This window comes from Plectropomus leopardus, chromosome 6, assembly GCF_026936395.1.
Source record: "Plectropomus leopardus strain MGB_pleo_1.0 chromosome 6, ASM2693639v1, whole genome shotgun sequence".
NCBI lineage: Eukaryota > Metazoa > Chordata > Actinopteri > Perciformes > Serranidae > Plectropomus > Plectropomus leopardus.
The window spans coordinates 37,350,007-37,366,811 of NC_142181.1; the positions used below are offsets into that span (position 1 = coordinate 37,350,007).

General features: G+C 40.0%; 1 protein-coding gene across 7 annotated transcripts in view; it reads left to right on the forward strand.

Moving 5' to 3' along the window:
• usp32 (ubiquitin specific peptidase 32) overlaps positions 1 to 16,805 on the forward strand; it is a 74,203-nt gene that overhangs the window by 48,649 nt on the left and 8,749 nt on the right. For all 7 annotated transcript variants that reach the window (XM_042486600.2, XM_088079380.1, XM_042486603.2 and 4 more), the window contains exons 18-29: positions 2,061 to 2,142; positions 3,559 to 3,633; positions 4,827 to 4,965; positions 5,046 to 5,151; positions 5,968 to 6,141; positions 7,288 to 7,462; positions 7,553 to 7,704; positions 10,682 to 10,793; positions 10,897 to 11,096; positions 12,151 to 12,335; positions 13,747 to 13,833; positions 14,754 to 14,874. In XM_042486600.2, the coding sequence (XP_042342534.1) occupies positions 2,061 to 2,142; positions 3,559 to 3,633; positions 4,827 to 4,965; positions 5,046 to 5,151; positions 5,968 to 6,141; positions 7,288 to 7,462; positions 7,553 to 7,704; positions 10,682 to 10,793; positions 10,897 to 11,096; positions 12,151 to 12,335; positions 13,747 to 13,833; positions 14,754 to 14,874 (1,608 nt within the window). The remainder of the gene's footprint in view (positions 1 to 2,060; positions 2,143 to 3,558; positions 3,634 to 4,826; positions 4,966 to 5,045; positions 5,152 to 5,967; positions 6,142 to 7,287; positions 7,463 to 7,552; positions 7,705 to 10,681; positions 10,794 to 10,896; positions 11,097 to 12,150; positions 12,336 to 13,746; positions 13,834 to 14,753; positions 14,875 to 16,805) is intronic.

Here is a 16,805-nt window from a genome sequence, read left to right on the forward strand (position 1 = left end):
GTATTTCTTTACCCTACAAACTTGATAATCCAGCCTTTTATAATTACTATTAAGTAAAGTAATATAATTTGATTATGTTTTCATGTTCCCCATGTATGAACTTATCTTTCTTCATGTAGGGCAACAGTATGTGGACTGTGAAATGTGTTTGAAATGTTTTTCTCTTATCTTGGGAAGAGTGCTCTTAACCACTCATGAAATTTTCTCTAACCTAAGAGAAGAGCAGAACATAAGAAATCATTGGTGATACCCAGAAAGTAATAGCTACTTACAAAATAAGAACAAATAGTGGATATGAACAAAAATAAGAGAGAATGTGTTTGTATATTGCTTCTTGCCTAAGGCCCAATATTTGAGGATGTTTTTGGATGAAGGTAGTAGATAATGTTGGCAAGGAGGTTCACTGTAATACAAACAACTAATGTTTCCTTCAGTTATGTATATCCATTCTTTTTCCAAATATATTTCATAACTGTTTAACTTATCAACACTACGAGCTTGGGATTCAAAAGAAAAGAATGTATTCAGTCATTTAGGGATAATGGGGGTCCCAACCACAACACGGTTCCAGGGTTTCTATGTGTCACAACTTCATTTTGAAATGAAATGAACCATGTGAGCACATATTAAAGCACAATAATTAAACCTTAGAAAAAACTGTAGGAAAGCTGGACGTCAGTGGCGCCAGTCGAGACTGGAGGAGTTTTATGAGTCCTGGAAAGGTATTCTGTCCACTTATCAGTCTGCTATGTCAGCTGCAAAGGTATCTTATTATTCTCATTAAATTGAGAATAATAAGCATAATTCTAAATAATTAAATAATAATAAATAAATAAATTTTCTCTGTCTCTGGATGATTGTGCTATTAATTCCAGAGACAGAGTGAAAAATCTAGGTGTTATATTTGACCAGACCCTTGCATTTGATCTGTACATTAAGGAGGTGCAAGTGTCCTTTTTTCATCTTAGAAAAATTGCAAAGATCAGATCGATCCTGTCACTGAAGGATGCTGAGGTCCTTATTCATGCCTTTGTGACCTCTAGACTTGATTATTGCAGTGCCCTTCTGTTAGGATTGCCTAAGAAAAGTTTTTGAGGCCTGCAAATGTTGCAGAATGCTGCAGCTCATATTCTGACCAGAGTGGGTAAATATGAGCACATTAACCCTGTGTTGGCCTCTCTTCATTGGCTGTCTTGTTAGGTTAGAGCTGACTTCAAGGTGCTCCTGTTGGCATATAAAATAGTAAATGGCATTGGGCCAGCTTATTTGAGCGATCTGGTGACCTTATATGCACCTCCTCGTGTACTTCTCTCCCAGGGAACTGGTCTATTGACAGTTCCCAAAGTCAGGAAAAAGACAGTTGGTGAGCGTGCTTTTTCTTTCCGTGCACCAGTGTTGTGGAACAGTCTTCCTCAAGACATTAGGCAGGTATGTTCTGTTGAGGTGTTTAAAGACCCACTTGTACATATGAATCTTGATGTGTTTTAAACTGTTTTAAATAGTTTATTATGTGTCTCAATTGTTTATTCTGTGTTAATTGTCTAAACATCTGTTGTAAATTTCCTGTCCAGCACTTTGATGGAAAGTTATTATTATTAAAATTATTAAAACTAGATTTTGACACAGGCTCCCTCTACAAGACAGGGCTGTACAGTAAAGTCATCTGTGGACCCAGCTGGTAATGTGCTTTTATAATGCAAATACCCAAACCGATTTGCAATTAATCAGATTACCTAAACTGGTTTTCAAGATGTGAATCTGGGGCCTTCGGTGCCTCCAGAGATCAGGGAACCTTGGACAGTTGCCTGTTTTGCTTGATATTCCTAACCTGAACTATGTTTAATCATATCAGCACACAGTGAACCAGGGGCTAGCACAGAAAAAAATATACACATCTCATACACAGGGTACAGGGAATGGGGGTTAATATAGCCCATGACATCTTAATTTTGCCCAAGGGCCCCCAAGCAGTTTAGTACAAGTTTGTCCGATGGTACTTTTAAAATGAAGTGATAGAAAGAACAACATTAACTCCACCAGTCTCTTCTCTTGTTCTGTAGAACTACCTCACCCTCCTGGACGATGAAGATCACACACTGGAAAGCCTGAAGATCCATGATGAGCAGCAGCTAGTTATTGAAGGTCGGAAACACCTCCCTTTCTCCACTATATTCCTCTCCAGATTTAACAAATCTGTGTTCACACTCAGAGTAGTGTTGTATCAGCAGACCATCTCATTGATATGTTTAAATAACGACAGAGGAAAGTGGAAGGTAAATGACTGAACCCTTAGAGACTGTTTGTTGAATTTCAGACGCTTTTCATTCTTCATTTTTTGATAAATTTGGCTGTGTTCATACATATGGCATACATTTAGTCCAGAATGTGAATTTTTTTTTCATCTATGAATTTCCAGCTCAACTCCTATAAGAAGTCTAAAATACATGGTGGAAACAAAATTGGTACATTCAGACTGTCAAGTGCAAAAAATGCTCCACTGAAACCCATTCAAACTGAAATTTTTGATCCCACAGCTAATCAGCTAATTATCAAAGCATAAAAACATGCATTATATTATTTTTGGGAGTCATTCTGGGCTTTTGACTTTTTCACCTGATGATGTCATTTGACCATATTGACATATAAAATACATGCTATTTCCACTAAGTGCACTGTCACAATCAATGTAATCATTGACATATGTGATCGTCATTAAAAAATCTATTCAGCATGTAGCATATTGAAAATAATTCATTTTTTGTGTGTTTTTTTCATCTAAAAACATAGTGGCATCATGACAAAAACCTGGCATTTAAAAGGTTTAAATTCTGAAAATTAATGAATATTTGAGATAGAAATGAAATGAAAATAGAAAAAAAATATTACAAAGTACAACATACAAGGACACTTTACTGTCATTTTTCTTAAATATAATTTAAGAAGAAATGAAGATAAGTTGATCCTAAATCCTACTACATCTTTGGCATCGAAGGAGGAGTTGAGGAGTCTCACAGCCTGGGGAAAGACGCTGCTCTGTAGTCTGGTGGTTCTGCAGTGGATATTTCTGTATAATTTTTTATAGTCTGACTCTGAAAAGTGTATTTTGTGTGCAGATCAGTATTAGTGTGAATATTTGACACTACACAAAAATTAAATTTTGCTGCAAATCACTGGCATATCCGAGGCTGTGATCATCAAAAAAAGTCTTTCTAGCATGTAGCATTGAAAAAACATATATATTTCTCTCATCTAAAAACACAGTAGCATCATGGCAAAACCTAGCATTTAAAGGGTTAAATTTGTTAAATTCAATGAATATCTGATATTTATGACAAATACTGATGCTGGTTAAAGAAGGTACTCAATGGAATTATAAAATAATATTGATTTATAGAACTTTAAGATTTGTTTCAAATGTAATGTGCATTGCAAATATAATCTGTTATTATTAATGTATAATATTTTTAAAGCTTGAATTTGAAAGCGTGTTTTGTGTGCAAAGCAGTATGAGTGTGTGTAATATTAAGGGTTAATAACAGAATGTCTCTCCATCCACAGTCAGGAACAAAGACATGAGCTGGCCTGAGGAAATGTCCTTCATTGCCAACAGTAGTAAGATGGACAGACATAAAGGTAAGCTGGAACACACTGAATGAGTTTACTGCTAATCTTCGCATGGGCATATTGATTAAGATTGGTCGTTTTAATTGTTTAGTATCTTGAAAAGAAAATGTCTTAAGTCAATATTGACAAAAGTTTTTTACAGACATATTACTTTTGAGGGGAAATCTTTCAGGCATCACAATCATTTTCTTCTCATTGAGTGTGTTTACATGGACATTAATAACCTGTTTATGAGGTTACAATCATATTCAGCATGTGTTTTTTCCATGAGCGCAGAGAAATCAGGTTATTCTTATAGCCATATACATGAAAAATGATAGTAACCTGGTTAATGGATACTGGAGTCTGTGAATGCACTGTGCTGTTTACAAAAACAAACTGACAATAGGAGATCACAGTGACTGGAAGTATTAATCACAACACTGTACATTTACCATCATTTTACAACTTAAATACTAATTGCTTTTCTGCTCCGATCACCATCAGCTGTCTGCTCTAAGCACATTGGCATTTCTCTATCTCTCTGTCTCTTGGTCTCTCTACCAACTACTACTGCTCAGATCATAAATTACCAGTTCTCCTCATGGTTATACTTTTCTTCAATCTCCATTTGTTGGTCTGATTGAAAGATCTGGGGCCATTTTCACAAAGCTTCCCAGCACAAAGAGTTTCTCCTAGTGACAAAAAAAGAAAATTCTTAGAATAAAATTCTAAGAAAGTTAATTCTAAATCCTGTTAAAGATAAGAGTTTTTCATAAAACATCTTCAAGAAAGCTCCTAAGGTCAAAAACTGTTAGAAGTAGAGAAGAGGACTTAAGGACACATGAGGCTGCAGAGTTTCTTAAGCAGCGGAGGAAATTGTGGGAAGACAAAGAGGAAGGAGAAATATTATAATGATATACAGAGAAATTGTTCAGTGTTGTTGTTCACTTTTGCAAATTAAAGTGGGAGTGATCACATATAAATGATGTTTTGAGGAAAAAATGCATTTTTAATATTTTGATAAAATCCATATTTTGCAGACATTGACTGATAGATGTAAAAACAGTTATTTTCAACAGTTTCTTAAATGTGCAGTAGTAAGAGATTTTAACCATGTGCTGCTGGTCGGTGAAAGCTTGTTAGCGTTAGCGTTGTTTAGCGTTTTACCCTCTGTCAAGTTTCTGTAAATCTGATCTGCATGTCCTTGTTTTCCATCCCAGTTCCCACAGAGAAAGGAGCCACTGGCCTCAGTAACCTTGGCAACACGTGCTTCATGAACTCCAGTATCCAGTGTGTGAGCAACACCAAGCCTCTCACAGACTACTTCATCTCAGGGAGACACCTCTATGAGCTCAACAGGTACCTTTAAAGTCTGCTATAAATCTTGCCATCATGTTCTGAATCATCATTTTACCTGGCTCGTGTTGGTGTATTTTTAGAACAAACCCCATCGGAATGCGAGGTCACATGGCCAAGTGCTATGGCGACCTAGTGATGGAGCTGTGGAGTGGGACACAGAAGAACGTAGCTCCACTTAAACTCAGGGTAAGCACTTTCATCACTGTCTTAGGACATTTTAGAGACATTTGCAGGTTTGTTCTCTTCTAACAGTCTGCCATGCAAACTGAGGAGCTGGTAAGTTTTAATATAGCATCTGTTTTAAAGTTGTCAGTGTGCAGTAGCTCTCCTTACTTGTTATGGGTCTTGGTTCCTTGGTCTGGTCAGGTTTTTTTATCCATATCTCTCAACCTTTCTGTAGGTGAATTAGAATCTTAAATGCTGTGTCTAAGCTTGTTGCAGTGTTACAGGAGCACTTTTACAACATGCCTTTCAAATTGCTTTTTTTTTTACACATGTATCTTTATTGAGTTGTCAATTTACATCATACAACCATCCAAAAGTAGTATCATCTACTTTTACGTCATTATGAGAGGACTAAACACGGCACGCAGCCTCAATAACATATCCCCAACCCCGACCTCACACAATGGGAAAGGCAAAAAACTAAAATTCATGTAAAAAAACAAACAAAAAAAAAACATACATTGAACATCAGTGGCATATAGAAATCATTCAGCTCTGTAAAATTGCTAACTATATAGTTACACTAATCCCCCAAGGAAGAGATAGCATTAACAAAAGACAGAATAGCTTCCCAAATTTTGTTAAAATTACTAGAGCTAGCCCTACTATTACACTTAATTTTTCTCTAAATAGAAAAAGGACATTAAATCTTTCTGCCCAGAATGAGAAGGTGGATCCTTCCAGTAAAGTAGAATGCGCCTGCGAGAAGCAAAAGCAATAATATTCACTGCTTTTAAAATCATAATAAAGCTGATGATTTCATTCCTTCCTCTCCAGTGGACAATAGCAAAGTACGCCCCACGCTTCAATGGCTTCCAGCAGCAGGACTCCCAGGAGCTTCTGGCCTTCCTGCTCGATGGGCTCCATGAAGATCTCAACAGAGTCCATGAGAAACCCTACGTGGAGCTGATGGACAGCGATGGCCGGCCTGACTGGGAGGTGGCCTCTGAGGTCAGTGATCACACTGCTGATCAAATACAAGGGGTGGGGGGATTTGCTAAATATGTCTTGAATCATCAGAAATTTAAAATCCAATTCTTGATATTATAATCAGCTGTAACTGTAAATTTTGTAAGACTGAAACCAAGAGGATAGTGAAACGTAACTAAACATGATTTTTGTTGAGGGTGAGAAACCGCAGATACAATCCGACCAGCACCTGCGGGCTTAAAAACCAGAAGTTTTCAAGTCTCTTCTGTATGTTACTAACAAACACTCCGAGCCCAAAGCCATTTTTGTGTAATAAAGCTTGTATAACAGCTTTATTACACAACCATGTTATGCACAATCAAGCCATAAACATCAATGTTTCCAGGATTACAAGAATATTTATGCTGCAGTGATGTCGCTTGAATGTTAAAGTAGTGATGGGACCATACAGACAAAAGAATACAATGAAAATGGAATCTCACAGATTTTTACTGAAATAACGCACACAGCAATACAGAATTAGGTTTTTTTTTATTCCCCAAAATAGTTCTCCTCAGTGTTGGGACTCAGAAAGTAAAAAATAGACATAAGCTATGTAGTTTACAAACTGTTTACATTTTTTTCCAAAATAGTACAAATGCTTTTTATTCCACTTTTTGTGTGTGGAAATACTCGTGCAATTCTTCAAAGCAGTGTCTATCTACAATGAGACAGACAACCACCTACACGCACACGCACACGCACACACACACACACACACACACACACACACACACACACACACACACACACACACACACACACACACACACACACAAACAAATGGGGACAGAAAGGCAGACTCATGTACTCCAGCGATGTGTTTACTGTCACTGGGGATGCAGTCTATGGCCTATAAATAGAAATAAATTTTGGTGGCAGAGGGGTGCAAGAGTCAAAGGCTGAAGAGAACAGAGCCGTTAATGATGCAGTCAGCCCAGCAGCTCAGCTCTCCTTTAAATGTGTGATGCAGCTGCATTGATGTTGTGTTGTTTCCTGTGTGTCCTGAGGGACACTGTGAAATCTTACCACTTTGTGTGTGTGTGTGTGTGTGTGTGTGTGTGTGTGTGTGTGTGTGTGTGTGTGTGTGTGTGTGTGTGTGTATGTCAATGCTCCTCCTCTCTGAAGGCATGGGAGAACCACCTGCGTAGGAACCGCTCCATTGTGGTGGATCTCTTCCATGGTCAGCTCAAATCCCAGGTGAAGTGTAAGACCTGTGGACACATCAGCGCTCGCTTCGACCCCTTCAATTTCCTGTCTCTGCCCCTGCCCATGGACAGCTCCATGCATCTGGAGATCACTGGTGAGGAAACTGAAGGAAAGATTCTGAAAATAGTTTCCCATTTTGAACAACAGAACCTGAATGGGGTATAACGCTGATGTGTGTTTGCAGTCATTAAACTGGACGGCTCTACACCTGTGCGCTATGGCCTGCGGCTGAACATGGATGAGAAGTACACAGGGCTAAAGAAGCAACTGAGTGAGCTGTGCAGTCTGAGGCCTGAGCAGATCCTCCTGGCTGAGGTCCACACCTCCAATATCAAGGTACTGAGGCTGTCCCACTGATCACGTTGCAGGCAGTGAAGCCACAGCCCAGTGTAGCCTTTAGCACAGAGGACACTCTAGTGTCATACAACACAGTTGGATATCAGATTAAAGGCTCAGTTTACTCAAATACAATGAAACACAATTTACTCCCTCCAGCATCACAAACAAAATTCCATTTATCTGCACTGTGTTGGGATGACACTGATGACATCACATGCTAATTTGCATATGTTATTAACAAAGAAAGTTCAGAAGATTGACAACATTTTCATGAAATGAAGTCAAACTGAGTTTAACTGACTGATATTAGCTTTGCCATTAGCAAGACAGGCAAACACCTGTAACACCAGTAAGGATATTCGCTGCTCATTCAGGTTTCTGGATCCCCCACTCATTGAACTCATTTCAGAGAGCCAAACACACAGTGAGTAGGAGGAGTGCACATTAGCTGATACACCTTTCCCGCCAAAATTGGTGCTTGCACAAGGGTTTTTGAAGAATGGGTAAGCCCGCTAAATATGGGAGATTGACTGCATTCCCACTGCCACTGAACCCACTGCTGCTTCAGATGAATCTGCCTTTCTCTCAATTGGTGTGTGTGTGTGTGTGTGTCCATGCGACATCACGGAAAGGCAGGTGAACAGGTTAACGGTAGACAGCAGCAGGAACAGAGGTGTTAAAAACTTTTCAGTCAGTGTTGTGTTCCCATCAGTGCCGACTGGAGCCAGAGGCGATAAAAACCCAATGAAGGCCAATCATCCGCATTTTCATAGAATTACAAAGCCAGATGTTAGCGGGTGTTCACAGGTTTTTTGTGCAGTGGGAATGAGGCTTGAGAAATACTGGCAACTCTTTTAAATGAGCAGTGTGTAGGATTTAGTGGCATCTAGAGGTGAGAATGCAGATTGCAACCAACTGAATACCTCTCCCCTCACCCCTCCCTCTCCAAGTTTGTAGTTGAACCTCAGTTGACACAAAGAGGCGAAAAGCCCTTTGTAGTTCCACTGCGTGGTCTGTCCTGGGCTACTAACATGGCAGTCCCTGGGTAAGAGAACCTGCTCCCTGTGTAAATATGAAGGCTTCATTCCAAGCTAACAAAAGCCTCATTTACAAAGCCTGTTTAGGTTGGGAATATTGGGCCATTTTGCTGCTCTCCTGGGGAGAGTTGTCTCAACTCTGTAGCTAGTTACAGTGCCAAGTTGGTGTCTGTATAAACAGGACATGGGACAGGACAAAGGATAATGGGTGGCACAGGTGGGACACTTTGACGACAAGTTATGCATGCTGCCCACTACACAATTAGCGAAACCAAAACAATTAGCAGCTAACTCAAAGAAGAAGACCAGTGGCTGTAAATGTCAGCAAATTTGGAAGACAATGAGATTTAGGAGCTCCTTTCCCTCAGAGCAGAGGACGAGATCAGCCACCATATAACAGAGATGACAAATGATTGTTATTGACATGTTATGTCTTTATTATTGTTTAGAAAGGGCTGCCTATGTGGATGGTATATGTAACACAAGAGCCCGACGCATGTGTGTTACATGTCATGACTTTTTTGATTTCATGATGCCGGCATGCTGTCTAAAATCACACACTCAAACAACATGATGCCACCATCCTTTGGTTCTGTGAAAAAATGCAAAGGAGGCGTAATGAAGGCAGTTAGTAGCGGCTCTATAGCATCATCTCTGTGAAAAAAAGGGAAAAAATATGATTCTTGGTCTTGGGTGATAATATTCTTAAGAAAACATATTTATGAGTATTTTATTCCATATCTGCCACATCCACCTAAATCTTACGCACTGGACTTTTTAAAGAGAGAATCTTTGTGTACCCACAAAGTCACGGGATGTGTCACAAAGCTGATTAAAGAAAACAAAAAAACCCCAAACATAACAAGATAAAAATAACACAAAATTAGTAACACATCTTAATAGCTATCTTAAAACCTGGTTTTATGACATCCCAACTGTCTGCATGGCTAGATGCCACCAGAGGTGTTTTGTAATTTGGGTGAATGTGGCTTTAAAAAGAGCTGAGCTTAAGCTGGTAAACTCAAATGACCAAAATTAATAATGTTGAAAATAAAAATGAATGATATATTTTCTATAGTCATTTTTGTGTCTGGGCTTCAGTCACTGCAGATTAGCTGGCTGGAACAGGAGCCAGTGGGATTAGTCGAGATATCACTAATCAAATTGCTGCAGCCCAGCTGGACAGCATATCCTGTCTATTTTTTGGTTTAAAGACTTTATTGAAGCAGCAGCAGATTCTTCAGCTTTTTAATGCCCGTCCATCACTGCAGTTTATATTAAACTTCTGATCATCACAGTTTACTTTAATTGTAGGAGCATTGGTATTATTTACATATGCAGTATGGTGCTTTAAAGGTCCAGTGTGTAGGATTCTTGAGTACCTATTGGCAGGAATGGTATATAATATTCATAAGTATGTTTTCTGTAGTGTATGATCACCTGAAAATAAGAGTTTCTGTGTTTTCATCACCACATAATGAGCTGTTTATATCTACGTAACAAGTGGGTTGTCTTCCATGGAGTCCGCCATGTAAATTTTTGTATTCCCAAAATTTCTGATGATGAAGAGCAGTGTAGCTGGCAGTTGATCCATAGTAGTAAGTAACTCTAGGTTACGTCTCCATGCGAAGTTAGCAGTTAGGTCATAGTAAGGGCTGAGGGTAGGTGCATGAGTGGAAGTGAAACACCTAATGAAATGCAGTGATAGTAAAGGAACATCTGACTGGATGTGCAGAGATCTCTTTACATACTTATTTCTGCAAAGAAAATTATTGGTGACTTTAAGTTCTCTTTAAAAAAATAAAAGTAGATATTTTATTGTGAAGGTGATAAATCACAAACCACTGGGACAGAGAGCATTGCTTTTGACACGTGCATCACTGATGAGGAGTTGAACCGTACAAAATACACTAACTATGAAAACGCTTTGTGTTTAGAACTTTCCTCAGGACAACCAGAAGGTCCGTCTGTCTGTGAACGGCTTCCTGTGTGCGTTTGAGGTCCCGGTGCCAGGTTCACCCACGTCTCTGAGTTCTCCCACGCTGACAGGTGAGCCTGCTCGCTCACATTTTGTCTCTGCACTCTGATCTGCATGGATCTGTCTGATTCCACAGTTCCACATGTTTACGTGTCCTCGCTCTCCCTTCATTAGACATTACTCCAATAGACAACGACTTGGCTCCTAATGGGAACATGGTCAATAAGCCCATCCTCATCCCCAACGGGGGGCCTAACACCATGGTGCCCTGTAACCCAGACATGCCCCTGGCCAACGGGATTGCCAACGGACACATCACACCGGTGCAGGACAGCCCCTTCATCGGGTACATCATCGCCATGCACAGAAAGATGGTGAGAACTCCACCAAAGCAGTGTGCTGTTTTTTCTATATATAATATGTGCAAAAACATCATGTCACCTCAAACAGTTCCTTTGCTATAGTTGCTCTGTCCTCTACTTGCACAATGTTGTGTGACGCATCGTAATGTCATATGTTTCTATGAACTATGCTTACTTCCTGTTTTCTCTACAGAAGCGATACCTTTGCCTCCAACCGTAGTGATTACAGTGCTTCGTCATCCTTGTTCCAAACACAAAAAATATTGTAATGATGGATTTCTACTCTAAAAACGCTCATACATCATTTGCAACAGTTTAATTGGATTGATACTTGATTATGTGTTATTTCTTCTGTCCATTCCAATGGATGGAGAATCTGAACACAGCAACCACCTTATAGTAAACATATAGGCTCACTGGCTACTTTATTATGAACACCTTGCTAGTAGCGGGTTGGACCCCCTTTTGCCTTCAGAACTGCCTTAATTCTTCATGACATAGATTCAACAAGGTGCTAGAAGCATTCCTCAGAGATTTTGGTCCCTATTGACATGACAGCATCACACAGTTGCTGCAGATTTATCAGCTGCACATTTTCTCTATTGGATTGAGATGTGGTGACTGTGGAGGCCATTTGAGTCCAGGGAAATCATTGTCCTGTTCAAGAAACCAGTTTAAAGTGATTTGAGCTTTGTGACATGGCGCATTATCCTGCTGGAAGAAGCCATCAGAAGACGGGTACACTGTGGACATAAAGGGATGGACATGGTCAGCAGCAATACTCTTTGGCCAGTAAACCATCCTCAGTCGGTAGTAAGGGGGCCAAAGTGTGACAAGAAAATGTCCCACACCCCATTCGGACCATTTTCTGTAAACCCCAGAGATGGTTGTGCGTGAAAATCCCAGTAGATCAGCACCTGCTGAAATACTCAGACCAGCCACTTTGGCACCAACAACCATGCCACATTCCAAGTCACTAAAATCACCTTTCTTCATCATTCTGATGCTCAGTTTGTCCTGTGTTCTAGTTTTTGGTTTCCCTTCAATGTTTGTGTCTCCCCTTCAGATGCGTACAGAGCTGTACTTCCTGTCATCTCAGAAGAACCGACCCAGTCTGTTTGGTATGCCGCTAATAGTCCCCTGCACTGTCCACACCAGTAAGAAGGATCTGTATGATGCTGTTTGGATCCAAGTGTCTCGTCTGGCCAGCCCACTGCCCCCACAGGAAGCCAGCAATCACGCCCAGGACTGGTAGGCTGATAGCTTTCTCCTTTGACACTTTACACATTGTTAGCAGTTTCCCTCAGCTTTCACTTAATGTGCTCAGCCAAGACAAACACATCACAACGCTATGCTGGTATCTTTGCACTGAACTCGCTGAGAGGAGATTGACACTGATCTTTTGTTGACGTTGGTGGAGTTGCACTTGCGTAACATGTTTTAAACACTGGAGGCTGAGGCTATCATACAAAGTTCTACCTGCTGCTCACTCGAGACATTCACACACACTCACACATTTGGATGCGACATGCAGACTGGAGGGATTGAACCAGTGATCAGCCGATTGGTGGACAACTCGCTGTACCTGTGAAGATTTTCAGTATCAGTTATGAGCTCTCTTAAAGCTCGGTCCATTTCTGCTCCTTTTTTGAGTGTCATCTACTCCAGGCTCAACCAACTGCCAGCAGTGCCCCACTGTTAAAATGACACAGTGACACACATCGCTGTAAGGAACCTTCCTTCGGTGAATTGTCAAAAACAAACAGCAGCAAGCAGTTTGAAATGATGACATCCATCATCGTGTTTCAGTTTCTAGCCTCTGCACCAGGGAATGCCGAGGCTGGAGGTATTATGCTTTCAGGTTGTCCATCCATTCACCCGTCCATCTGTCCATCCTCTTCTCATGAATACAGTATCTAAAGAAGGAAATTTCTTCAAATTTGGCACAAACATTCACTTGGACTCAGCAAGTTACTGAACAGATTTTGGAGGTTAAAGGTCGAGGTCAGTGAGAGTTTGCATCCGTCTCATTCTTGATAACACAATAGCTTAAGAACACCTTCAGGGAATTTCTTGAAATTTGACACAAATGTCCTCTTAGACTTAACAATAAAATTATTAGAGTTTTGGTGATTGAAAGTCAAAGGTCACTGTGAACTCACAGTAAAACTATACCAAAACTAAACCTAAACCAAACCAAAACTAAAACTAAACCAAAAACTCAAAAATTCATAAAATAATTATGGCAAAATTTCACACAAATGTACACAACTTGTTTGTAACAGGCTAAAGATGCACTATGTTAATTCACGTTGTCCCTATCAAAGAAACTACTATAAATATATAAGAATATCAAAAAGATCAAAGGTCACTTTCACTGTGACATCATCGTTGCTAAAATACTTTTCTTGCCATTGTTCAGCACCGTACCTCAGGAACCTCAGGAATAGTAGGGGAGACATTTGGTCAGATACTGAATTGGTGACACTGACCTGTAAACTGTGCTGATTGTAGAGATCTTCTGTGCTGCCGGGGGGAAGATGTGTGTGAAGCATCATGTTTTCACAGACATGGATGTAAACTGCTAGTGTAGCTTGGCTGGTGCACGTAGGCATTCAACCAAGTTGAGATAATTCTAGTTTTCTTCTTCTTTAACTCGCAGTGATGACAGTATGGGCTACCAGTACCCCTTTACTTTACGGGTTGTTGGGAAGGATGGCAACTCGTGTGCCTGGTGTCCCTGGTACAGGTAAGACACAGAGGATCTTATATATGCACATACTTGTCACAAAGTGGAGAGTGGTGGTGATGAAACAATGTCTAGATGTTTTCATAATATTATCATATTCGATTTGATTGAAGCGCAAGTGTAATGAAATGTATGTACATTTAGGACCACAATATTAAATGTCATAAAATGTTTTTGTTACAAGTAGAACCTGTTGGATAAATTGAAAAGCCAATAAAACTTGAAAAAAACTCAGGCAAAAATGAGAAATGGTGATGTATAATAGGGGTCGACAGATTATCGGCCTGGCCGATTATCAGGGCCTATATTTGGCATTTTCCGATTATCTCTATCTGTGTTTTATTTTAATGATTGCACATAAAATAAATTAATAAAAAAAGTGTGCAAACTCAACCAACAGCAAGTAAGGCAGTCTGCAATACATGCAAAGAAAGTATCAGCATGGGAGGAACTTTTATTTTGTAAAACCTCTGTGAGATATTTTCATTCATTCATTTTTTATTGAAAGTTTCACTGAACCTTACAAAAAACAGTTGCATGGAACTTGCTGTACATGATGTCGAAAGGTTCAGTTTTGAGAAAACATTTGCTAAAGTCATTTAAACAAAGTTTCTGTTGGAGTTTGGAGTTGGAGTGTTATATTCTAAATTCTAAATTTCTACAGAAATATTTAAATTTTTACTGTATATGCATATGGGTTACGAATATTAAAACAAAATGTTCCAAAATTATTGGTCTCCTTAACTATTGATAATTGGTATCAATATCAGCCCTGAAAAAAAAAAACATCAGTCGACTCCTCATGTATAATAGTTTTTCTTTTATTATTTAAACTAGGAATGTTAATCATTTCTGGGTTCCAAGTTTCCCTGTGCATGTGCTGCAGCTGTACCTTTGTGTGCGTGTCTGTGTGTTCCCAGATTCTGTCGAGGCTGTACCATAGAGTGCACAGAGGACAGAGCCTCTGTAGGAAATGCTTATATCGCTGTGGACTGGGACCCCACCGCTCTGCACCTCCGCTACCAGACCTCCCAGGAGAGGGTAAAACAAACACACCTCTTCTCTCTCTACATGTCTGGGGGCACTAATATGATACAGAGTCATGGAATGATTTTTATGATCACTCAGGTGCACTGAAATAGTGCAAGATGATCAAGCAGATGAAAAGTTAAGATTAAAGAAAAATCAATGTCAAGCATCGATCAACAGCAGAGAGGCAACCTATCCCATAAAACATAGAAGGAAAAGATAAAGAAGAGGCCTGATCAGAGAATAACCCATATGTGACCCTATCATTTAAGAGCATCAACCCCATAACAGCACAGGAAAGATCGTTTCACCTTCCTCAGAAGTCTCGATGCCGGGGAAACGGTTCACTCTGGAAAGTTGGCCTTTGTGAGGACACTGGACGGGCAGCTCGGATATGCTCGTGCGTTTCCGGTGGCTGGCCTCGGTCGGTTTGAACGTTGCAAACTCGGCTTGAGTTTGTTTCCTCCATCTCTCTCTCTCTCTCTCTATGAACAGCTGGATCATCTTCTGACACCTCATGTGGCTGAGATGAGATCACAATTACAGCTTATCAGGCTTCATCTCATTCGAAGTCTCTCTCTGTCTCACAGTCTCTCTCGTGCAAAGTCCTCTGGTTCTAAATCGTCATTTAGAACACGTGTAGCACAGGCTGTTTCCTAAGTTCTCTCTTTCAAGGTAGATAAACAGCAGCTCACAGCATCTCAGGGCTGCAGCACAAGCAGGCACCCCACCCCCAAGGATAATTAAGATACAGATAGATGAGATGCATATCAAAATGCAAGTCTGTACTAAGAGTCTTTCTATTCAGTGTGTAGCATGCTGTTGGCAGGGGGTTACGAAAGGTCACACCCCTCCACACACACACAGGCACAGCTTGTGTTTGTGAGTTTGGCCTCAAAATCAGCATGTAAGCAAAGTTCCAGCTCTGTAGGTATGAGACCTCCACACAACATTTCAAGATACGTTTTACTTTGAATACAAAAATCAGTCAGTGTGGTCCTCTCTCACAGTTTGGAGATGTGTGGGTATGTCACGTGTTGGTTGTGCAACAAAGACATAAATTGTCGGTTTCTATGATGTAGAGATCTCCTGTATCTCCTTGAGTCTTTGCAGGAGCTCAGTTGACAGCTCCTTGCCCCAAATGAGTCGTAAATTAACTCAAACTGTCAGTCGGGAAATAAAATCTGTCATAATTTAGTTCTGCTTACAAGAGTTGTAAGTTCAACAAGGCAGTTAGGTCCATTAGATGATCCCGAGGGTCATCGAAGGAATATCCAAGAGAAGTTTCAGTTTAGTTTAGGCCTTTGAATATCTTCTTATCAAGAGTTGTCCTTAGTATCCACTACAAAATGGTGAGAGGGACCCTTGTACTGCAGATTAAACTCACTGCTGCTGCCCCACTGACATGCAGGCCTGCTTCATTTCCAGACTTTTCCAGCAGTTTATGAATGTGTGGCTGTGGTTCACAGTGACAAAGTCTTAATTATTGTGTAAGAGATAAGTAGATAAGGGCAAGGTGAGATAAGAAAATGTGCTAAACAGAAACTGGTTTGGTTCCCAGGGAGCTGCTCACTGCTCAGTTCATTCAGTTTCTGAGTGAGATCCAATAAAGGCTCTAGACTCCAGTGAGCTGTGAGATGTGCCATTGAGGTTGTCGTGTTACCTTAGCTTGTTTGTCATCGTTTTATTTGTTTAATTTAACCTTTATTTAACCAGAAACACCCCACAAGATTAAAAATGTCTTTTTCAAGAGTGTTCTGGCCAAGACAGGCAGCAACAATATACAACATCAAAACAAACATTATAAAACACAAAAAGAACACTGTACTTAAGATACAAACTGTAGCATGGTACATATCACTTTGGGCGTTTGTAAAAATGCTGCTTCAGCTGTATTTTATGCTAAACACAATAAAATAATTTGCAGTATAATATGTTTTAAA